Below are 23207 nucleotides of genomic sequence, written 5' to 3'. Positions count from 1 at the left end.
GGCATCAGACTTACTAGAGCAATGTGAATTTCAACCTGTTTTGGAATATTTTAAAACCTTATAGAAATACTGTTTTTACTATTCTTCACAGTTTCTTCCGCTGGTAGGAGAATGTTACTATATTTAAGTTCTCAAATGTGAGTAGAGGTGGTATTAATAGTCAATTTTGGGGCAGCATTCCTCTGGGAAAATTTATATAGGGAGGGGTATGTACATGTGTGCATGTGTATATGTATATACAGATGCATGCGTTACATATGCTCCTGTGTACATATAAGATGTACGTATCTACTTGGTTCCATAGTAATTTTGTCTCTCGTGGGACAATACTTGATTTATCTTCATTTGGCAGGCATAGAAAATATCTACCAAGCAGCCTTTTCCTGTCATGTGTCTATAAATGTTAATATTAGCGAGTCATGCCGATCAGATGTCTTTTCTAGTAGTAGTTGTTCAGTGGTATCAACATTTTTTTCTTCTTCTTTTTTTTATTCCAGGAAATTATTTTCCAGAAGAATAATGTAAGTATGATTTCTGGGTGCCAGTTGCATTCTAGGCATTCCAGACTTCTGTTTCATTTAATGTTGTTTGTCTTATGTTTTCCACTTGAATAATTTAATGCTCTCATACTGTGTTTTACAGAGTTAGATGCAGAATTCTGCAAATCGTAGCAGCAAATCTGTGTATATCACTTTGTTGCTAGGTACTGGTCTCACTTCTTACCTTGCCTCCATCTATCAATGGTATTTTCCTTGCTGCCTTTACTTGTCTGTCATATTTTTTCACACACCATTTACATCTGTCATTTTGTTTTTTCTGTTGCCTTTTTCTGTACAGTGTTCTTTAGTGTTTTAAAAAAATACTCTTACTGAAAAGGAGAGTTATTTGGAAAGTGCTCATTTTAGAAACCCGTGGCTACAGCTATGAAAATATGTATATTTATAAAGAGAGAGTGTGTGTGTGTATTTATTTCTGGAAGTTGAGTTGTGGGGCCTGTTAGTCCCAGCGCAGTGGAGATCCCGGTAGTCTGGTTATGACTGCCAGTCATTAAACTGTAGGTTTCTGCACCTTGGCATCTCCCTGGTTTCTGAGGTTGGCCTTGCAAATCCCCCTTCCCCTTTCATTCTCAAGTTCAAGGGAGGCAGACCTGTGACTGGGAGAACACTGCTTTCTCAATGTGGTTTGTTCTGGAGTAGCAGGGCCAGTCATGTCAGAATATATTATCTGGCGTGTTGAGTTGTTCTTGGCTTCATTTTGGGAGTTACTGGTAGCCATATATGCTAAGATATAATTTTGTAGCAGTTAGTCAGTGGTGTGCAGGTATCTTGAGGTGCTATGTGTATGCTGTACAATTCCATCTATTTGAATAAACTTTTCTAAGGGGCATATCAAGTATTTAATTTTAGAAATTGGTCAGGTTTTATTTCCCACAGTCCTAAAACTGACATAAACCCACAGTATTCCTGGTTTTACTTTTTTATTTAACAGCGAAATTCGTGGATTAAGTACTGACTTGCTAGTATGAAACATGATTCTTTGAAAAGGGTGCAGTTATCTACTAAGCTGATAGTTTCTGAAGGTGGATTAAAAAACAGTGCATGCTTTGGTCCTAATGCTGCATTTTAAGTTACATATTCTTTTTTATTAAAAAAAAAAAAAAGAGGGTTCCATATAGCATTTCTGTATAACTCTTCACCAAAAAGTGCTTTTCAGAGACCCACAGAATGCTGTGAATGACGTGTTAGACTAAAAATGTCTTGCCTCTCTCTAATGAAAGTGCGGTAAATGATCAGTTAGGCCTTTAGACAGAATGAAAGAGAACAGTAATGCCTTTCTTGTAAATGAATGTATTGCATTCTGTATTTTTGTTCTGGTGGCCCAGGATCTAGGGAAAATTATGTGTGACTAATGTAATATCTCAGGGAGGGTAGAGGGATGAGCTCTGTTAGCAGGAAACCAGCAGGAGTTGACTGGTAGAGTAGAATAAAGGGAAGATGTTGTCATCTTGTCCTGTTTTTAAATGACAGTCCCTAAAGCTCAAGGAGAGGTATGATAACTTGGCCTTCATCTGTTCGAGAAAGGATTGTTCTGTTTTCCATTTAAATTTGGACAGGTGTCTGTGAAACTGTCAGTCATCACTTTTAGAAATGTTTCAATGTGTGTCACAAAAAGAATGTGTTCCTTGAGAGTCTTGGATGTTTTCAAGCACACCCACATAACATCTTTACTGGGAGGAAGTATTTTCCCAGGGATTAGAACAGGGAAGTTAGTATCATTGGTTTAGTAACTCTGGAACTGATTCTGATTTTTTTTTTCTTCCTTTTTCCTAATTTTTTGGCATGATGTAAGCCAAATTACCTGGAAGTAGACTTTTCACCATGTTGGTGCATGCCTAACTATTGAATATAATTCCTGCTTCATGAAAATCATGTTTCTTCATAAATCATAACTCCTGGATAAATTGATATGACAAAGGTGCTGTTCCTGAGACACTGTGACTGTGGTGCCCACCCTTACCAAAAACAGTCATATAAATGATTATGTGAAGCTGCAAATATGAAAAAAAAAAAATGAAGTTCACATATGAATAAACCAGGAGTTTAGTCCTGCTGTTCTAGAACATGTTTTTCAATAGCACACAAACGTCAGCCGTAACAGGACAATGGTGTCCCTGGCACCGGGGGATTAAAAAGGCTACAAAACAAGTGTGTGTGTGTGTGTATCTATATATATCTGTCTAACTGAAATGCCTTGTGTTTGCTTTTCCTGGACCTTGTATCCCTAAAACTAGTGGGGAGAAAAAAAAAATCCATTACTAACTGTTTTGTTTGTTTTGTTCTTTGTTCTGACTGGATTTTTGTGCTTCCTAATAATAGTCAATACCACATTGCATAGCTAGGATAAGCTGCCTGGAGCTTGTCAGGGCAGAGCAGTGCAAGATAACATAGGCTCATTTCCTGTTATATGTGGTTTTATAGCTGTTTAGTTGGACCTTTTCCAAATGTTGCAGTAATACCAAAACCATACGTTTTTACAGGGAGTGATACTTTGACAAGAGGCATTTACTTTGATATTTGAAAGCTTAAGTTTAGTTTTTGCCGTTATCTGATTTTTGAGGTCAACCAAGCAGCAGAGGCATTCTAGAAATTTCTAGTAAGGAGTTTCAGTCCCAAGAAGATTTTGGTATAAAGGTTACAGTATATGGCTGTACTTTGCTTGGTTTAGCTCACCAGGTTTTATTTCATCCTAGTTCTCCCTGGTTCGAATCTTATCAACTTTGGAGAAAAGCTGCAGGCAGGTTCCAAATGGCCATTTATTCCTTTTTTTTTTTTTTTTTTTTAATTTCACTTTGTGCTGAATCTAAGGAAGTTTAATGTGCATGCATCATACATGTGGTTTGCAACCAATTGCAGTAAGTAACACCTTGACACAGTGCTCACTTTTCAGTTCAGGCTGCTTGCTTGCACCAGGTTGGAGTCTTAGGCAGGTGTGAGACTGTGGTCCAGCTGCCGGCCTGATTGGGAGGCAATAGGAACCATCTGCTGGGCAGCTGACTCACAGGTATTAGCAATCAAGCAACAAGGTTATGGTTGTATGGCTGGGGCACTTTTATAAGTGTCTGCCTTTTCTGACATCTGAGGGGATCAGAGGTTGTAATTTTTACTGGTTTTCCACAGTCCTTCCTAACTGCCTCTTGTTTAAGGTGTAGCTTGGGAGACGGTTTGTTGCAGTGCTGCTTTGGTGGGAGCAGGAGAATGAGTGACCCTGGATGAGGCATGCCAGAGGCATCTGCAAGCTCAGAATAGGTATATAGTATAGCTACTGCTAGAAGACTGTAGGATGTGTTTAGCTATTGCTCTCTTTCACTGTGGAAATAGGGGGAAGTATTTTTAATACCCCCCACCTATCTGATGAATGATTTGGGGGCAGTTTGATTTTTTTTGATATCCAAGTATGTAAAAACACTGTGTAGTAACCTTCAGTAAATATTTTGTTGATAATGACAACAGTGGTGTTTATTGTTATTTATGATACATCACTATCTCTTGCTCATTCTTTAATTTTTTTTAATTCTTTGACTAAAATATTTGGCACATACTTTCCTTGGAAAAAGTTGGAACTTTTATTTCTGTGTGATTATGGTGAAAGAACCATGTAGAGTGTATGCTGATTTTTTTAACAAGCATTTAGGATGTGGCATGGCTGCTATAGACTGTTATTGCTGGGCATATAAAGAAAATATTTCTAAAGAAAATGGGAAGTATTTGAAAGAGTAGACCCAGTCTCTGTGTTTCAGTTCATTTGAGATGTGAGACTTACTTATATTCCTTTTCAAATCAATAGCAAGGCTGTCATTCATTTGAGTGGGATTTGAAGTAAACCCAAACTGAGTCTGTATTCATTAAAACATCAGCACATGGTGATTTACTGTGGGGGTAGAGGGAATAGACTTAATAATGGTTGAGGATTTTGCCATCTGCTACATGTAATACCATCTGCAGTCAGAGAATTACCTTTAAGAAAAATCTCATCAGAAGAATTGAAATAAGAGCAGATATTTCTCAAAAGAACTAGTAGGAGAAATGCAAAAAAGCTGATCTTAGTTCAAGAAGAGTCAGCAGAAGAAAAGTTCCTGCTGTGAGAGATGCAGAGATACTGGCTGTTTTTATTACCTCAGCTGATTTTATTTATTAAAAAAAAAAAAGTTACATTGGGTGCTGACCTGAAGTTTAGGCGAGTAGATGGGATTATGCTAAATTCTCCCATCCATGAGTAAAACATTGTGGTTTTGTTTGGGGGGATTTTTGATTTGTTTGACACTTCTTGCCTTTGAAGGCAGCTTTCTTCTGTTTGTGGATATTTGACTGTTAACTTATTCCAACAGAGCAGGGCTAGTACAGAGCCTCAGGGAATCAAGAGGACTGCACCCCATTGACTCCCTGGCATTTTGCAGATTTTATCACTCCTGTTGAAGTGAAATTCAGTATCTGAGAATTAATTGGGCAGAACTCAAATGCTTATTTATATAGCACCATGGCTTCTTAATCTGCACAACTTTCAGAGAAAAATCATCTTTACTAAATCAGATGAATTTGTGGGGGAGATAATAGTATTTGCCTTATTGCAGGATGTTCTTTCTAAGAAGACATGGTCTCCAAATTGAATTCCCCATAGGCTGCCCCTTTCACAAGTAACAGTTCTGTATTAGAGGGGGATATTGAAAGAAGGGCTATTTTACATTCTTACTGTGATAATTAAAATACAACTATATGCTATGCATTTTTGTCTCTGAAATACAAATAGGTGTTATATTTATTTTCAGAAGCTGAGAAGTTATATCAAACAAGAAGGAAGTGCTTAATATTCCAGTGACCAGTAGGTCTAGCTAGGAGCGGCATAGTCTTGAATTCTATAACTGCAGAGCTATTAAGACAATCTTAGGGTTGTATTTAAACTGAAATTGCATGCACTCTGGAATTGTTTAATTTTGCAGGGTAAGTGAGGAAGGGATATTAGAAAAATATAAACCAATTAAAACGTTTGTGAAACTGAATTACAGATTTTGTCACTTTGTGATAAGGATTTATGCATGTGTAGCTGGTTCCAGCTGGTCCTTCTGCTTTCTGATTAGTCTGAGGGATTTGATGAAATGAGCTGTGACACAGATAGTCTTTCAGAAGGCGGCCTGATGTTGGCAGGTACTGAGTGTGCTGGCCCAAAGCCATCCAAAATATGTATGTTCCTATCTCCTTGATATAACTAGTTCAGCTGATCTGAGAGCTCAGGCCAAGTTTATCTTGTCTAATGTCCTGAGTTCTTGTGCATCAGGTTGAACCACAGTAACTCTGTGTGTGCACACTCATGGCCTGTCCCAGCCCCTGATGTTTTCAGTAATGCCTTTCACCTCCAACTCAAGTGACCTGCAATCACTTTGTAACTTTTATTAGTGTAATTTGAGCTTTTAAACCTTAAATATTGAGGGGTTTATAGAGAAACTTTTTGAAGCACCTTTATGCTACTCATGTTTTTTAAAGGCTGTTGATGTAACTGAGAATATTGCAGTTGGATTTAAGGTGTTACTCCGTCAAAAGTTGACCATTTGTCTCGAATGGCTTGATTCTGTTACTTTCATTGTACATGGTGTGGCGAGTCAGAGGAATGGATCCAAGGGAAACAACAGTTTTGTCTTGGGTGCTCAGCAAACTTAGAATATAGAGTGCAGCTCATTAGGGTTAGGAAAGAATAGCAGAGTTGTGAGTTCAGAGTTGGGATGGAGCATTACAGGGCAGATTCTTATAGGAGAAGTGGAATATATTTTAATTTTCAAGTGGAATAACATGCACCGAGTCAAAATGTAAAGCAATGTGTGAGCCAATAGGAAGTGTGTGTCAGAAAGACAGCCTGATCCTTTCTGGCTTAAGTTAGCATAACTTATATTTTGACAAAGAAATGTGACAAAGGAAGTTAAAATGGCTGAGTCAGAGATTGCATAGCCTGGGAATTAGGAAAGAAGCAAGTCATGCACTCTGCTTCAGAGAAGAAGATTTAGAGCTCTCTGACATGGGAGCAGCTCCTCAGCTGCTGCACCCACAGCCTCGTCCTCTTGGGCTCCCATCCCAACCATTGCCCAAATGCAGTCAGGGTTGGGCTCTTTGTAGTTAGAATTTGTGATGGTGACAAAATGTCTTTCTCCATAGTGGGAGACTGTAGACTCTTATTATACAAGAGAAGTCTTGCCATGACTGTTAGCTTATCTTTCTTCCGCCACCACCTTTAGTAAATAATATATTAAATTTGATTCGGGGTTTTTTTTCTTTTATTTTGTCACCAGAGCTACTACATGTCTGCCTTTGTCAGGTTCAGCTGTTAGATATTTAGAGCTATTTAACTAGAGGAGTGAAATTGAGGTCAATGTATCTTGTATTTCTTATGTTTACTGCATGTGGGTTTTTCTTTTTTTTTTTTTTTTTTTTTGAAAGCTTCTTTCCTAAGGAAATTAAACTTAAGGGCTTGTACTGTTTTTTCATCCTCCATCCTCTTTCTGTATATGCCTGTTTTGACTATCTGAATTTCAGACAAATTTGAGAGGTTTCAAAGATACAGAGCTCCCCACAAAACATAACTGTCTAGGTTAAGTTGACAACCAAATTAATGCCCTCACGGAGGAAAAAGCCACTGTGTTCCCACACTACTTGCCACCGAGGATCAAGGTGAGATTCTGCCTTGACAACTCCGGGGGGGCCCTCTGAACAACTGTAAATTGATTTAATTTTCTTCTCTTTTATTCCTGTGTAGTGGTTTTTCTTTTCTTCTACTGTTGAGTTCTTCCTTGTCCACTGCTTACGAAGGCTCCCGGGTCTACATGTCTTCTATGGAAGGCTCTATAATATAACCAGCTTTTTTTTCCTCTCAGGTGACAGGAAAAATGCATGTAAACAATTTTTGCTGGCTCTTCTTTTTTTTTTTTTTTTCATATTTCTTATAGAAAGAAGGTTCACTGGGGATCATTTTGTAAGAGCTCTTGCTCAGTAATGGGCTCAGGCACGTGGCCTCTGCAGGAAGAGTAGTCTTCCTCCTTGTGGGATTGTTTGTGAAGACTCCAGAACTGTCTCTGGAGGTGGCCTGACCATTATGCCAGGATAAACTTTGGGTTCTGTGGATTTCAAAAGCTATAAACATCATTTTTCAGAGTTGATTTTTAGTTAAGACCTGAGCTTTGTGAAGAGCGTGCCAGAGATCCAAGAAGGCCTTCCTGCAAGCAGTCTTGGATTTATTTTTAATGCACTGAATAAACATTAGGAAGTAAAATGCTTGCCCCATGATATCTGTAGCTACTTGACTCTTTCTCTTGGCCCTGACTTCCCAAACTTTTTCTCCTTTATTTAAAAAAAGGAAAGTTCGAGAATAGTCACTGCCCACCCTTGTTCTGTAATTGCTCGAACCAGTTCCAGCAAGTTCATAACTTCCTCTCTGCTTTTGACTGTGGGCTTATTTGGTTTTAGCAGGGTCAAAAGTTGATCCATTCACTCTTGAAAATGTGTGATTACCTGTTGTGGTTTTAAACCCAGCAAGCGGTGAATACCACGCAGCCGCTTGCTTCCCCTCCCAGGGATGGGGAGAGAATTAAAGGGTTAAAAGGAAAAGAGACTTGTGGGTTGCAATAAGAACAATTTAATAACAAAACTACAATAATATTGAAAATAATAATGATAATAGTGAAGATAATAATAACAGTAATGTATACAAGTATACAAATGAGTGATACATAGTAGGCTGCTCACCACCCGATGACCAAGGCTCATCCTGTTGCCATCTAATGGTCCCCGAGCAGGGAGAGTCCTGAAACCACAATCCTGGAAAAGAGATGAGAGACCAAGAGCCAAGTGAGAGAGCGACATGACCCCAAGAGAGCAAGCTTCCAGAGAGCCCTTCATCTGTATACTGGGCATGATGTGAATGATATGAAATAGACTATTGTCCAATTTGGGTCTCAATCCTAAACCTAAGGTCGAATCCTAGGCTAGTAATTGGGGCTGTGCTTCCTCACAGCTTCTCCTGCCCCTGCAAACACTGGTACAGGAGAGAAGCTGAAAAGTCCTTGACTGTCCTGGCAGCAGTTATAAACATCGGTATGTGATCAGCCACCTTCTCAGCACAAATCCAAACACAGCCTCACACTAACTGCTATGAAGAAAGTTAACTCTGTCCCAGCCAAAACCAAGACATTGCCTTACATGCTAGCATATTCTTGAGCAGAAGTGTCCATTCAGTTCTCCATCAAAAAGATGAGCAGTTTGGGTTCTGGCATCACACTGCTTAATTGCTTGTTAAAAATATTCATACACTTCCCAGTCCTCAAGTTACCTTTGGAATTGCTACATTGCTGCATTGCACAGAAAAATGTGTCGTAGCTATTCAGCTGTAATAGTTTGCAGTTGTTGGGGAAGGAAGACTAAGTTAATCCTTGTACAAGTTTGTGTATGCAATAATCTCCAACCAAGTTCTTGGTTAGTTGAGCTCAATGGACCTCATGTAAATGCCTGCATCAATTACTTTTAATTTTACAGAGTTTGTCTATATCCCTCAGAAGTGGGGGTGGGATTGCCTTTATAGTGAGATTTTATAGTTTCATAGTATAATAAGTGTAACTTAAAAAATTTTTTCCTATACTCTTCATAACTAATCTCTGATCTGTACACAAACATATATTTACTGACATATCTGTACGCATACATTTATATGGACTAGAGTACCTCGATCCTTCCATGTTTTTACCATCTAACAGTGCTTGTTAAAATGCATGTTATAAGCACACAGCTGGTATTGTGCCTTTGAAAGCTGTTCTGTCATTGCTCTGTCAGTGCATGGAGCTCAGCTCATCTGGGGAGCCTCTGAAGTATGTCCTTCACTGCTGTATTGACTTCTGGGAGAGCAGGAGCAGCTGACGGGAAAGTAATTAATCTTGGAAGTAATTTAGGGGTACCAAAATGATCGGTCTCAAGGACTCTTCCTTAAGACTTTTCTTGCTGGGCTGCTGACCACTTTGGTAGTGGAGTCTGAGCTTTGAGAGCCAAATGGCAAATTTTGGTGGTAGTTAAGACCCTTCTGAACAATAAATATTCAGCAAGCTTTCTATATGTGTAAATCTTTTGTTGCACACATACCACAGGCACCAAGACATCTTGCCTCTCTCTTTCCTGTAAGATAAATTTAATTATTTTTTTTTTCTAATTGTCTGTCATACATTGGTATGTAGAAATCAATGTGGTTTGTCAATGCTAATACATTCCATAAGTAATTATTCAGAAATATGTATCGTTTTAAGTCCCGCTGGCCAGGATGGTTTGCTACTTAGCAGGGAATTTAATTTGTCTTTGTTACGCTAAAGTATTTGAGTAATTTTGCAGTTCGTATGAGGATTAGTTTTCTCTACAGTTTTCCTGTTGTGAGGCAACTAGCTTGTGTTATTGTTTTCAACATCTGTGGGCCTAACTATACTAAACTGCAGAGTGCTTGCTCACTTGTAATCATCAGTTACCTTGACAAGAACATACATAAGCTTCACTCGGGTTCGTTTGACGCTTTGAGGTGACGAGGGTGTGCCCTCAATTGTTTCACTATCGAGCTGATTTACTGACTATTTTAAGGTCAGCATGATGCTTCTGAAAAGAGTCATCTTACAGGAATGAGTTTAGAAATCTGAAAAAAATACATTTCAGGTGTATGTAATTTTTGAGATGAAAATTGAATTTACATAGTCCTAGGCTTCATAGGTAAAATCTTGGTCTTGCTGAAGCAAGCAGCAGATCTCCCTTTGACTTTAACAGGTGAAATTCTGCAGGTAGTATATGCAGTTCCTTTATACTTAGGCTTGTAAAACCATAACTGCCCTAAATATTCCACCTTGTTTGCCTACAGATGTGCACTGGTAACTACATATTTGTTCCTTATATGATAACTCCACATAACAAGGTGTACTGCTGCGATAGCAGTTTTATGAAGGGACTAACAGAACTGATGCAGCCCAGTTTTGAGTCGCTGCTTGGCCCTATATGCTTACCTTTGGTGGATCGATTTATTCAGCTCTTGAAGGTGGCACAGGCCAGTTCAAGGTGAGTGGTCTTTTTGTACCCCTGTATAAAATTCTGCTGGGAATATAAATGTCAGACTCTTGTGCTCCAGGGTGATGTGATGTTTTGCCTTCTGTTGAGGCAAATGGATGATGAATAATTTAGCTTGACCAAATCTCTCCATTGACACTGCTCTATCAATAACTGTCCCACGTATACGTTGTGGGAGAGCTGCAGGGCCAGAAAAACAAATGCAAGGGACCTGTCCCAAATTGCTGATGTGAAGTTGTTCTTCTGCAGCCAGTATTTCCGTCAGTCCATTCTGAATGACATCAGGAAGGCCCGTACCCTCTACACAGGCAAAGAGCTTGCAGCAGAGCTGGCAAGGATCCGACAGCGAGTGGATAATGTTGAAGTATTGTCTGCTGACATTGTAATAAACTTGCTGCTGTCCTACAGAGACATCCAGGTATGAATCCTGTGCTCCAACATGATTTCAAACATAGTAAATTACATTACATTCTCAGCAAAATTTTAGTGTATTTTGCACAGATTTGCTAACAAATTAGGTAAGTAATGCACACTAGTAAAAATCTTCTACAGCATCTCCACTGGTGCTTTTCACTTCACTTTACACTGTTAATAGTGTGCCTTTACACAGCAGAAAAGTGGTGTTATTTTATAACAGCACCTAAAAAGTACACAAAACATAATAACTCTTGTCCAGCATTACTAGTCCTAGTGCATCCTACTTAAAGGCTATGGTAGCATTCTGCTGCTGATATGTATATGTATTCTTTGTCACCATGCTTGTGACATTGCTCATGGAAACATAACATGTTCATATGCATTTCGGCTTCTGGACTGGTACTAGTAATTGCTTACTTTGTTATACAGAATTTCAACTGTTGTTCCTTGAACACTTTGAAGTGGTTTGGTTTTCCTTTTGGGTTTGTTTGTTTTTAAATATGTCAGCGAGTAAGCTACCTTACAGACTGTGGTATTGAAAGGTGCTTTTTGTTTTGTGGCTCATACCTATTTTGGAGTTTTGGGATGCCTTAATTCAGATGCAGTTAGTATTGTAATGTCTGTACAATATGAAGTTTGGTATGTGTTCAGCCCCTGAAACTAATTTTTAATCATGAAATAGATGTACTAGAATTTCCACAGGTCCACATTAAAGCAGTACAGGAGACCAAATTGTGTTTCCCTGATAAATACTGTGCATATTCACATTTCTGAGGAGTGTCAGAACAGTGTACTGTTTGAGAGTGAAGAAACTGAAATCCATAAAACTTGCAATGAACTGAAAATACTTCTCAGTATGAAATAAGAGGTGCTTAGTTCAAAAAGGGGTTTGTATAGGCGTATCTTAGTGCGGCCACCTAAAACTTCGTTACTCCCTTCTTTTTGAAGGATTACGATTCCATTGTGAAACTGGTGAAAACTTTAGAAAAACTGCCTACTTTTGACTTGGCTTCCCACCACCATGTGAGGCTTCATTATGCATTTGCGCTGAACAGGTAAGAAGCTACCCTTCCTTCTGCTGATGAACAGTAAATCAGAACTGCAAACTTTGCACAGGGTTGATGATCTTGGGTGAAATTCCCTACTGGAGTCTTTATAGACAAGGCTAGGGTTTTCACTGAAGCAACCTTGGGGACTCTGAGCTTTGTGATCAATCTAAGCTTTCTTTTTCTCTCATACTGTCAAATTACATCCTTTTCCTTTAGCATGTTTGATTTGTCTTTCTATAGGTTTGCATCATTTTTTCATTTCAGTACCTAAATTGGAGCAAATAAATATCTAGCCGTACCTACCTCTGTAAAACACACTTTGCATGTTGCTGTATGAGTGACAGTGCTGCAGCATTTGTGCTAATTTAGACATTATCTCGTTCAAGTCTGAGCTCTAGTAGTGTCAGGAGGCAGGAGGAGAACTTTCATTAAAAGTCCATCAGGAGATTTGGTTATATTATAGTAATCAGCTAATTTTTGTGTCCTCTGATAACATGCACAAAATGTGCCACATGGAGCAACACGCACAACTTTCTTGGGTTAAGTGAGAGCCAAGCCTAGATTTTTTTTTTTTCCTAGGGTACTGACAATTGGGCAGAGCACTAAAAGGGTTTTTTTTTCAGAGGAATGTACAGAGGTTTTCTGCTTCCTTGCTGTTATCACAATGAACATTTTGCTCTTGATGTTTAGAGGAATAGAGCAGGTGTCAACAGGCTTTGAAGTTCTCAAATATAGAAAATGTCTACAGATCTCTCTGCTTCTCACCGATTTGGATATTGTGATTCAGGTTTGCTGAGGAGGCTCAAAACTGCATATCATGTCAAAGTGATGTCAAAAATTTCACAAGTAATTAGTTGAAAAAATCAGTTTTTGAAACAAACAACAACGACACAAAAACAACTACCAGAACAACAGCTATCTGGCATTGTTTTGTCTGAACAACATGTCCAGATCTTCTCTTGATCCTTTATAGGAGGTATACAAAGGTATAAATATTGTGCCCTTTTTGTCCTTGCTTTACCATAAATATGTGGAGCTTTGCAGATTAAATAATCCATCATGTATCTGCCACTTCTACATATTCTTCACAGAGGTCACTAGGGGTACCTTGGAGTTTTAACAAGTCATTTAGACCTTAAGGTCACCATTTTCTAAAATCAATTCACCTTTGAAAACAAGACTTGACTAGTTCACCAGAACTGCAGTATGATCTTTTCAGGCAGATCTTTATGCTTCATTGCTTCTGTTGGGACTTCTTGCAGACTGAAATGTCTGTTTTTATAGATGTGACTGTAAGATGTAGCCTTTGAAGGGTACTTGTCATACAAAAGGTCTACATACTGCCTCCAAAGAGTTCAGGTCAGATTTTCCTCTTCCTCCCTTCTCCAGATTCACCTGGAGTCCGTGACAGCCATGTCATGCTTTGGTGTATGCCCAGAAGGAATTACTTGGGCGAATTGTCATTTTGTCCATATTGGGAATATAGAGGATGTTTCCTGAACTAAGGCAGGTCTGGAATACTCTGCACATCTGAATGTTTGCTGTGGAAGAAACTGTCCCTCTTGCTTCTAATCCAGGTCACTAGTACGGAAGGATGGAGCGGCTCAATTAGTCAGAATTAGTCTGACCTAAATTAAGAAAGTCTGTGAGGGCATTGATGATGTAATCAGTAATAAAAGTAGGGACCTCTGTCTCTGGAGACCAGCAAAGTATAAATGGCTCATATCACAGAACACTGTTGTTCCTTACTGGCTTTGTTCTCATTAAGTTTAGCTAGATATTGGTTTGATCTGGATTAATGATAGTCAATACAAGATGTGGGGGGAGTTATCCACCTGAAACTCCATCCTGAAAATTGCCCTTCTGCAGTGAAACTCAGCCAGAAAACCATAAAGAAGCCTCAGACTTAGCCTTGTTGCTTTACTTCAGTGGTCAGTATGAGAAGGAAAAACAAAAGGAAGCAAACCCTCAACAGCTGGGCAAGTGATCAGTTGGCAGAGGAACTAAAAGAACACAGACCTGAAGGAGGCTGTCCTTGCTTAGCCAGGAGCAATTGATTTCTCTCCCTGGGGCCTGGGATTGGGAGCACTTGTCCACCTCCAGTCCACCAGCCTTGCTGTGCCACTCTAGAGGTACTTGGTGAGCCTACTGCAGCTCTTTACCTAATTTGTTGGAATTTGACTGGTCTGAATGTTGGGAAGAGACAGCACTGGGTTTCATTTATCTTTCTTGTGAGGCTGAGACATCAATAGAGGTTGGGCCAGCATGTAGATTTGTACACTCTGTTTTTCTCTTTTCTCAGGAAAGCAGTTCATACTGTCTGCTCAAACAAGTGCTTTTGCTCTGTTTTCTTTTTTTTTTTTTTTTTTTTGTTATGATGTAAGTACTCATTTGTCCTCTGTTACCCATTCTGCTTCACTTAAACCTTTTCTTCCCCATCACTCCCTTCTGGAACTGTGTACATGAGCTCAGAGATCACAAGTTCAGGTATCGCTTGAAGTACAAATGCTCTGATCTCACATTGACACTGCCTGTGCAGGTGCATCAAAACTTTCATACATTCTTGTAGACGGCAGAAAAAAATCCATTACTGAACCTCTGATCAAATAGTACCTGCTTTAAGATGGCTGTGGCTTTTGGTGTGTTCTTTTTCTTTCTGAGGTAGCTGCCTCTTGCGAGCTTTATATTGAAGAAGATTACAAGATGGATACAAAATGACTTATATATGTTCCTCCCAATTCAATTTGTAGCCACTCAAATATTACAAGCGATTTCTCCAAAAGAATATAGTATTTTCCCCAGACCACCACAGAATAGTTTTTGCTGAGAAAGGAGTCATTTACTTGTTCAGTACACAAGTACATACAAAATTCTACACTCCTGGTACTGAATGAATATACCCAAACTGTGAGTCACCAGGAAGTGTCTAATGCTTGCAGTTATGTGCTTTATTTGTCTGAAGTACTTTTGTTAATATTACCTTATTGTCTTCACTTCCTAATCTTCCCTATAATGGGAATTCAGTCTGGTTTGTGCTTCTTTTTTTTTTCTTTTTTTTTTTTTTTTTTTTGCGGGGGGGTTTGCTTCACATTCAAAATATATATTAAAAAAAATCATAAACACAAAACAGGATTTTTTTTTCCCTTTAAAGTATTAATTACTATGAAAGAAATGTTAGATATGAAACCTAGGTTCATGTCTTTCTATTTTGTAAGAAAGTAGCACATGATCCTTCCAAGAATTCCTCTTGAGGCTCTTGTTGCGGTTGTCATGAGAGAGAAAAAATGTTTGAGGGCTTTTATAAAGGTGCCCCATGATAGTAAGGAGGAAAAAAAAAAGGGAAGATGGGGGAGAAGTGTGGACATATGATATAGGCGGTTGTGTCTAGAAGCACGTTACATAAATGAAGTCACACATATATATTCAAACACAGTAATGAAAAAGATTTTCTTGTTAACTTTATTGTGTTTCTAATCAACATTTTTAATTTTTAATAGGCGAAATCTGCCTGGCGACAGACAGAAAGCTCTAGAAATTATGATACCCCTAGTAGAACAGGAAGACCAAGTAGCTTCAGATATGTACTGCCTGGTTGGTCGAATTTACAAGGACATGTTTTTGGAATCTGGATTCATAGATACAGAAAGCAGGGACAAAGGGACGTTCTGGTGAGTACTGGTTTCCTGGTCTATGTCCTTTTGTTAGCTTTGGAAAAATATTCCTTAAACAAGAAGATATATTTCAACTGTTTTTTCATTCCAAATATTTGGCATCCTTAAGGGATACTCTGAATTTTCCAGTCTTCTTTGCTTATTTGTTAAGAATGAGAGATGATGTTCACAGATCTGGTTCCTTGAAGTTCTTAAAGAGACTTGGAAGTTTACGTAGCCCTCATCAGAGTGTATTTTCCCCTTTTTTCCTAAATGTGAAGTCTCCTGCTTACTGTATTATTCTTAGGAATCTTGGGCAAACGATAATCAGCCGTGAATCAGTTGGCATGTCTGCAATCTGATAGATATTAGCTAGCTAGGCTTAAAGGTGCTGGGGTTTAACTCTGCACTGATGCCTAGGATGTACCATTCTGTCTTTTTTTTGGCTTCCATGCTCACAAGCAATATAACTGTTCCAAACTCAGGCTGGCAAAAGTTTTATCATCCCATCATCACCATACAATACATGCATATTACAGTGGTCTGGAGTTACTATGGATAGAGAAGCATACAATAGACTGGAAAAATTCTTATCTTGAGAGGCAAGTATTGAGTTTTTACTACTTTGAAATGCACTAAAATGTTGTTATACGTTAAAACAAAAAATTGTGTTTTGTCTCTTATTTTATCTGTAAGGCTTTTAATTCCCAAAAGCAACATACTTGAAATGAAGGCACTGGATGCCATTCTAGACTCTTGTCAAAATGAGCTGCTTTTCTCCATTATGATTCAGATGAAGATACAGACAGTCTGTGTTTATGTATCCTGCACATCAGATCCTTGTTCTGGTCTTGTGCTCATCAGCCGCCTGTTGAAATAATTGCTTAGAATGGAAAGCTTTCTTCTCCCTTCTTCATTTATCACTTGGTTTTCAGTAAACTTCAGATTAGAACTGTTTTTGGTAAAAGATAAGATATAGTTGTTTAGCATTTATGGCCTCAAAATACCAGTGCAGTTAATAATTGCTGGTCATGCTTTTCAGTTTTGCAATACTTGGTGGATTTTTTAGAGGATGTTGAAATAACAGGAATGCAGCATATTTTCATCATCCCCACCCTTTATAATTTTGGATTAAAGAAAGAATTTATTTCCTCTAAGGCAAAGCCCATAACAAACTTTCAAGAATCTGTTCTAAAAAAAAATTTTGCTAATGTCATGAACTAAGGTGAAAAGAAAACTGTATTCCTGCATACAAATACTAAGCATTACCACAGGCTAAACAGAATGAATTGAAGTTACTTTTGCTATTGTACATTGTGCTTTTTCCTCATTCATAGTGTCTTAGGAACAGATAAAGTTGAAATTTTCAAACTTAATTGAACTAGAGAAGGATTAGGTGTATAATAGTGGTGATTACTTCCAGGATATTCCGTGTAGCCATTTTAACACACTTTTAATAGATGCACCTTAGCAATCATGATCATGACAAGGTGATCTCTGTTGAGTCAAGCCGGAGTTGGGCTGGGAGCTGTGCCAGATGTTTTGTATTCTATGCTGGATATTCAGTTGAATTCTAGTGTTAGTCATACTGCAGGCTCAGTGGGACTGAAGTTTTGACTCAGAACTCAGTGTTGGGAAGGAGCAGACCCACTCTAGAGCTATGCCAGGCCATGACGGGGGAAGGCATGCGCAGGAACAATGCCTCCGTGATAGTGTTACTTTGTTGAGATAAAGGTTATTGTCTCAGTCTTGGAGGAAATGAGGATGTAGGAAAAGTATAGTGAATTGATAATGAGATTTTGGCAGCAGAACCAAAACATTGGTTTTGCAACAACTCGTAATGTCAAGGTACTTTGGTCTATAAAAAAAAGGGGTGCAGAGGGGACGCCCCAAAAAACAACTAGGCAGGCAGTGTAGTTTCCTGACAATTTAATAGAATGAAGGATATCTTTCGTATAAATATAAGAGATGAAGGATTAATAGTTAACTGTCGTTTTCTTCTTGCATACTGATGGTGTAAATCAGACTTAACAAAGCTATTAAGTCTTTATTCAAATCCTTTCACTGCCATCTCCCTAATTCAGTGTCTGCATCACAACATTTTCCCAAATGTCAGCTTTCAGTTTCTTGATGGCATTTATAAAATCATCAGCTAAACCAACCTATACTTTAAAGGCAGACTTTTAGACGTTACCGCCTTTCTATGGGGGTAAGTGGCAAGGTCTCGGGCAGTGGGGGGCTGCAGGGCTGTCCTCTGTCCAAGAACTAGAGAAATTTGGGTAGTCATGCCAGAAATTAGGCATTTTGGGGCAAAACAAAAAAAAAGCAAAAATATAGTGTCTCTCGAATAGCAACAAACATACTTTTTGTCAAGGTTTTTTCTTCTTTTCTCTCGATTACTCTCTGAATCTTTCTTCTCTCCTTTTCCCGATATTGCATGAGGCTTGCAGCATGAAAGATCTCTAGGGCAAAAAAGGGAGTCCAGTCTCCAGAGCTGCTGTCTCCAAACAGATTAAACCAGCCAACAGGTCTGTTCTAGCTGTATGTGCTTAGAATCAATGAGGGTGTTGTCCTATTTTATCCTAAAGCCTCAGGCTGGATGAAGCTTTGAGCAACCTGGTCTAGTGGAGGGTGTCCCTGCGCATGGCAGGCGGGTTGGAGCTCGATAATCTTGCAGGTCCCTTCCAACCCAAACCGTTCTATGATTCTATGATTCTATTAGGTTAGCGGGCCTTTATGGGGTTTGGTTTTTGTGTTGTGGATTGGGTTTTGTAGTGACTGAAAATGTTTTGTATGTACTCTCCTCTTTGTTTTGTTGTACCTCACAATACAAGGTAAAAGGCAGATGATGAAAGAAAAGAAGAAACTGAATTTTCTTGCTCATCGTGCTTTTTTTGTCTAATGACTAAGTTCTTGTAGGTGGGCAGAACTGGAGTACAGAAAGAGTATATATGTAGAAGATTGAAGAGGAGCCCCGTCTTGCAGTTTTGGAAAGCAGAGCTTATGTTAAAGGATGCAAAGTCCTGAATCGTTAGAGCAGGAAAAACAGCAAACTAAATAAAATTTGAAAAAGCAGAGATATTTTTGGCCTCAAAATGTCTTAGATTTGCTTATATGTCAAAGCATGCTCTGGAAGCTAAATTCTTTGTTTTTGCATAGGTTATTTTTCTTTCCTTCCTTATATAGTAATCTCACAATGTGCTTCACTTTTTTATGTAATCCATTTGTTTGCTTGGATTTTTTCCCATCCTTTTGAAAGTAATTTTAAACTCCGTTGCTTTCATTGGAGCGGAGCTGTGTTGACTGAATCTTTTGTGCTCCTTTACTCATATATGACAAACTTGTTTGCATTCTCCGTGGGGGGTGTGTGTGTGTGTGAAATCATAGCTAAATGCAAAGTGTGCTCTTGTATCAATTGCTTTTGTGCTTATGTGTTTTGATGTGCTTGTATGTCACTGCAGCAGATCCACAGCAGAATCTAAGGTTTCAAGTCAGTGAAAATTCCTATATTTAAGAGTAAATTAATGAGTTTATTAATAAATATAACTGTGAAACAGGTCTCTTACAAGTTGATAGGGTTTTTTTAATCTCAAAGAAAATTGGAAATACAGTAAGATACTATAATTTTGCTGGGGTCGATGAGTAGGGTCTACGCTTCTTGTGTGAGGGGAAAGGAAATGGGAGGAGGATGTATAAATAAGACTACTAAAAATAACCACAAATCGTGTGTGGAAAACAGTAAAATATTTTTGCTTCCATGGATTTTTGCTGTGTAAACAGAAGATAAGCACTTAAAGTACCTAAAAGTATAATTATGTCCCTATTAGATCACATTATTTAGAAAGTAAACTTGTATGTTTGTTTTTTCTAGGTTCAAGAAGGCGTTTGAGTCAGAGCCAACATTACAGTCGGGAATTAATTATGCAGTACTCCTCCTGGCAGCTGGACATTGCTTTGATACTTCTTTTGAGCTGCGGAAAGTTGGTAATTATAGCTTACAAATTCACTGTGAAATTGCATTCTAGTGAGAGTATGATGCCACCCACCATCATAGGGGAAAAATCTGATAATTGTATATGAATGCTTTGATAGTGAGCATGTGAATATTTAAGTTGGTCTCCTGCACCATCACTGATCCCACCTGACTGCAGGTAAGTGCTGTCATGAAGACCTGTTTCCAGTCTCAAGGTCTTTCCAGGTCTGTGAAAACTGACAGCTCTTCTTTGCAGGGGCATAATTAGTGTGAAACAGAGGGACACCTGAAGGGCGAGTCCAGTTCCAGCTAGCATTCTTTAAAACAAACAAGACTTCCTGTAGAACTGTAGGAAATATGGACAAAAAAAGCCCATCCTAAGAGTGGGGAACATGCATTTGATTTGAGGTTGAGATGGGCTGAGAGAAGAATTATTCTCTTCAGATTCTTTCTTTCAGATTTTCCGAATCTCTGTATTCATAGAGTCATAGAATCATAGAATCAGGGAATGGTTTGGGTTGCAAGGGACCTTTGAAGATCATCTAGTCCAACCCCCTTGCCATGCGCAGGGAGATCTTTCACTAGATCAGGTTGCTCAGTCTGATGTTCAACACTTCCAATGATGGGGCATTCACAGCTTCCCTGGGCAACCTGGTCCAATGTTTCACCACCCTCACTGTAAAAAAAATTCCTTCCCTAAGAAGGAAGAATTAAGGTGTCCATTTTGTCTGTGGTTTTGTTAGTGATTTTGCTGTATCTGAGGAGAGTGCAAAGTCAAGATCAGTCAGTAGTGCTTTCAGAGAAGGTGTGGGAGAAAGCACTGAATGTTGTCATATGCAGTAACAAATCCTTTGCAACTGGCAGCATTCTTTTCCATGAAGTTGTATACTTCCTTGACTTACTGTAATGTATTTTTTTTATCCTTCTGTCTCCTGAGGAGGTTGTCCTGTGAGAAGGAAGCAATGTTCTTCACCCCACAGAATGTATGTGCAATGAGCCACTGCTCTAGTTTAGAAGTTAGGTGTGCCCTGGGTGTCTGGAAGTAGTTTTATAGATAGAGAAGTTTCTTGAGTCTGAAGGTCAGAGTGAGAGATAAAGGAAGTGAAATTTAAATTCTCTGGTGTGAATGAAGATGTTCATTTGGATGGGATAGGCTGAGTAGAGTTGCCCCAACTACTGTGTTTGCCCTTCTGTGAGTGGGTGGGCTTTTGCTTTTTGGGCTGGATAGAACAGCTTTGATCTCCTACACTGAAATTTGAATTCTTGTGCCAGTGTAGGAGTAAAAATATATATGCTTTGCTTTCTACACAGCATTTACAAGTATTCACTCAGCTGGCCTAATTTTAAATTAAATAGTTCAGTGAAGCTGGGCTGTATTTATTGTGCAGTTTCATTTGAATCCTTCCATTTTAAAGAAGCTTCTCAATTGCACATAGGCTACAGCCAAGTGGATTTGGACAAACTAATTGTACTGATGAAATCTGGATGTCATTTGTAGGGATCAGATGTTTGGTATTGTTCTCTTGTGAGTTTGTCCAGTGTTGTTCTTCCTGTTGCTTGTATGGAGAGTGTTACAGAAATTAAGATTCCTTATTGCTTAAGGTTCCATCCCTGCCTGATGAGTGATTTAGTGGAGAAATGTCCAGCAGCTATTTGGTGGAAGGTTGTTTTGGCTTTTTTTTTTTTTGAGCTGTTAACATGCTCTTCTTATGTAAACATTTACTTGGTGTCTGCTGGAAACCCTTGGTACAGCAACTCCTCCTGTTATCTACTAGTGTCTTATTTTGTTTGGGGAATATTGTCAAAATACTTAAAGCCTCAGACTGACTTAGCTATTTTGAAAGAAGGTTTCAAATACATATGTAATGTAGACCCTGTGTGTGTCATTGGTCATGGATTTCTTGGTGATGAGACTGTGACCCCTGTTGATAGAATGAGGTTTGTCAGCTGGCTTGAGTTGTGCTGGATTCTGAGGATAACTTAGTATTTTCTTTGTTGTGGGCTATGTTTTAATGTTTTAAACAAAAATAAGCAATATACAGAGGTTATGTGGGGAAAATGTTTTGGTTGTTTTCCTGTCCCGAGATTCTTGCATGTGTGTCATTCTTTTGATGTTACCTCTTGTTTAGATCTGTGTGTACAAGACTTTGTTAGCAGCAGTTAGATTTGCCTGGCAGTGCTTTTAGTGTGGTGTCCACCTGTAGCATTATCTGGAGCACATAGTAATGAGGGGAGGTCTGTCTTCCAGTGGGAGATGAGGAGAGAAGTGAGAGTGAGCTGGTTGAAGTTTGGTCCAGGTTATATGCAAATGATATTGGTAGGTTGGGAAAGGCTAAGGAAGGATATGGTCCCTAACAGCATGTCAGAGGGTGCGTGAGGCTGTAGTTAGAAGATGCATATCTGATTACATTGACAGTAATAACTCCAGTAAAACTAAGAATAAGACCAGTATCCAAGACAATTTTTGCCAATCTGTATCAGATCAGAAAATTTGCTTTCTAAAAGTTCCTACCTCTACTTGTCAGAAAAATAGCTCACAAGAAAATGAGCGTGTGAAGCGTTAATGAAATTTGTCTGTATATTTTCTGAGTAGTATTGCTTTCTTAACTGTACAAAATTGCAGAAGTTGTAGACCAAACCAGAAATGCAATGCTTTGCATTGTCAGTAATGATCTCTCCAGACGGTGCAACTTTGACACACAAAGGACCCAGTAATATGAATTGTTCTGTCAATATTTGAGCAAGGAAAGTGGTTTATTTATGAAGCCTTCATAGTAATATTTAACTGGTAATATGTAATTACTGTATCTTATTTTCTTCACAAGCTGTGGGTATATTCTTAGCGTTATAAAAACAATGGCTTTTCTGGCATTAATGGTTCCTCTGTTTTTGGCTCATTTATTTTTAAGGCAAAATATTTTTGATAAAATATACTGGAATTCAGCTGCTGCTTTTTTTTTTTTTTTTTTTCCCTTGTGAATGCCAAGTTTATCATGGAAGAAGAGGCAGTCTTCACTTTGCCTGGATTTTCTCAAAAAACTTTTAAAGATGGTGAAATAAAAATAAACTAAAGAAGATAAATTATATGAGAAGACCACAAACTCAGAGTGATATTCATGATGGTGTTCACTTTGCATGTTTGCACAGAAAGGTTTCCTCCCCCCCCCCCCCCCCCCAGTTAAAGAGTAAAACCACTGAAAACTAAACCAACAACAAAAAAACCTTGCCTCTGTAAATTAGAGTTGCAGTCTTTTGAATTGTTGCTAATGTGTCTGCACTGCAACTGCATTTTCCAACTTGCCTTTTAGGGATAAGTAAGTTTGTAGCTGAGCTTTGTAGAGGAAGGTGAGCAACCCAGAGTGAGTTTCAGCACTGAGTAACTCGGTTCTCTCAGAATATGAGAGGCTGATGGTTGCCTCTCTAAGGTAATATGATCCACTTCACAGAATACTTGGGTAAAACTTCCACTTCATCCAGGCTGTGTAACAGTAATGAT

At 38.7% G+C, this 23207-nt stretch overlaps 1 protein-coding gene across 1 annotated transcript in view; it reads left to right on the top strand.

Annotated features, from left to right (window-relative positions):
- Positions 1-23207, top strand: part of LOC104472158 (mitogen-activated protein kinase kinase kinase 5-like) — a 46266-nt gene that overhangs the window by 2475 nt on the left and 20584 nt on the right. Inside the window, exons 2-7 of the mRNA XM_010087724.1 lie at positions 498-521; positions 10420-10613; positions 10872-11040; positions 11988-12094; positions 15586-15756; positions 19610-19722. Of these exons, the coding sequence (XP_010086026.1) occupies positions 498-521; positions 10420-10613; positions 10872-11040; positions 11988-12094; positions 15586-15756; positions 19610-19722 (778 nt within the window). The remainder of the gene's footprint in view (positions 1-497; positions 522-10419; positions 10614-10871; positions 11041-11987; positions 12095-15585; positions 15757-19609; positions 19723-23207) is intronic.

This window comes from Pterocles gutturalis, unplaced genomic scaffold (genome assembly GCF_000699245.1).
Source record: "Pterocles gutturalis isolate BGI_N339 unplaced genomic scaffold, ASM69924v1 scaffold26636, whole genome shotgun sequence".
Taxonomy (NCBI): Eukaryota; Metazoa; Chordata; class Aves; order Pterocliformes; family Pteroclidae; genus Pterocles; species Pterocles gutturalis.
Note: the sequence above shows the minus strand (reverse complement) of the source record. Positions and strands in the feature narration are given on the sequence as shown.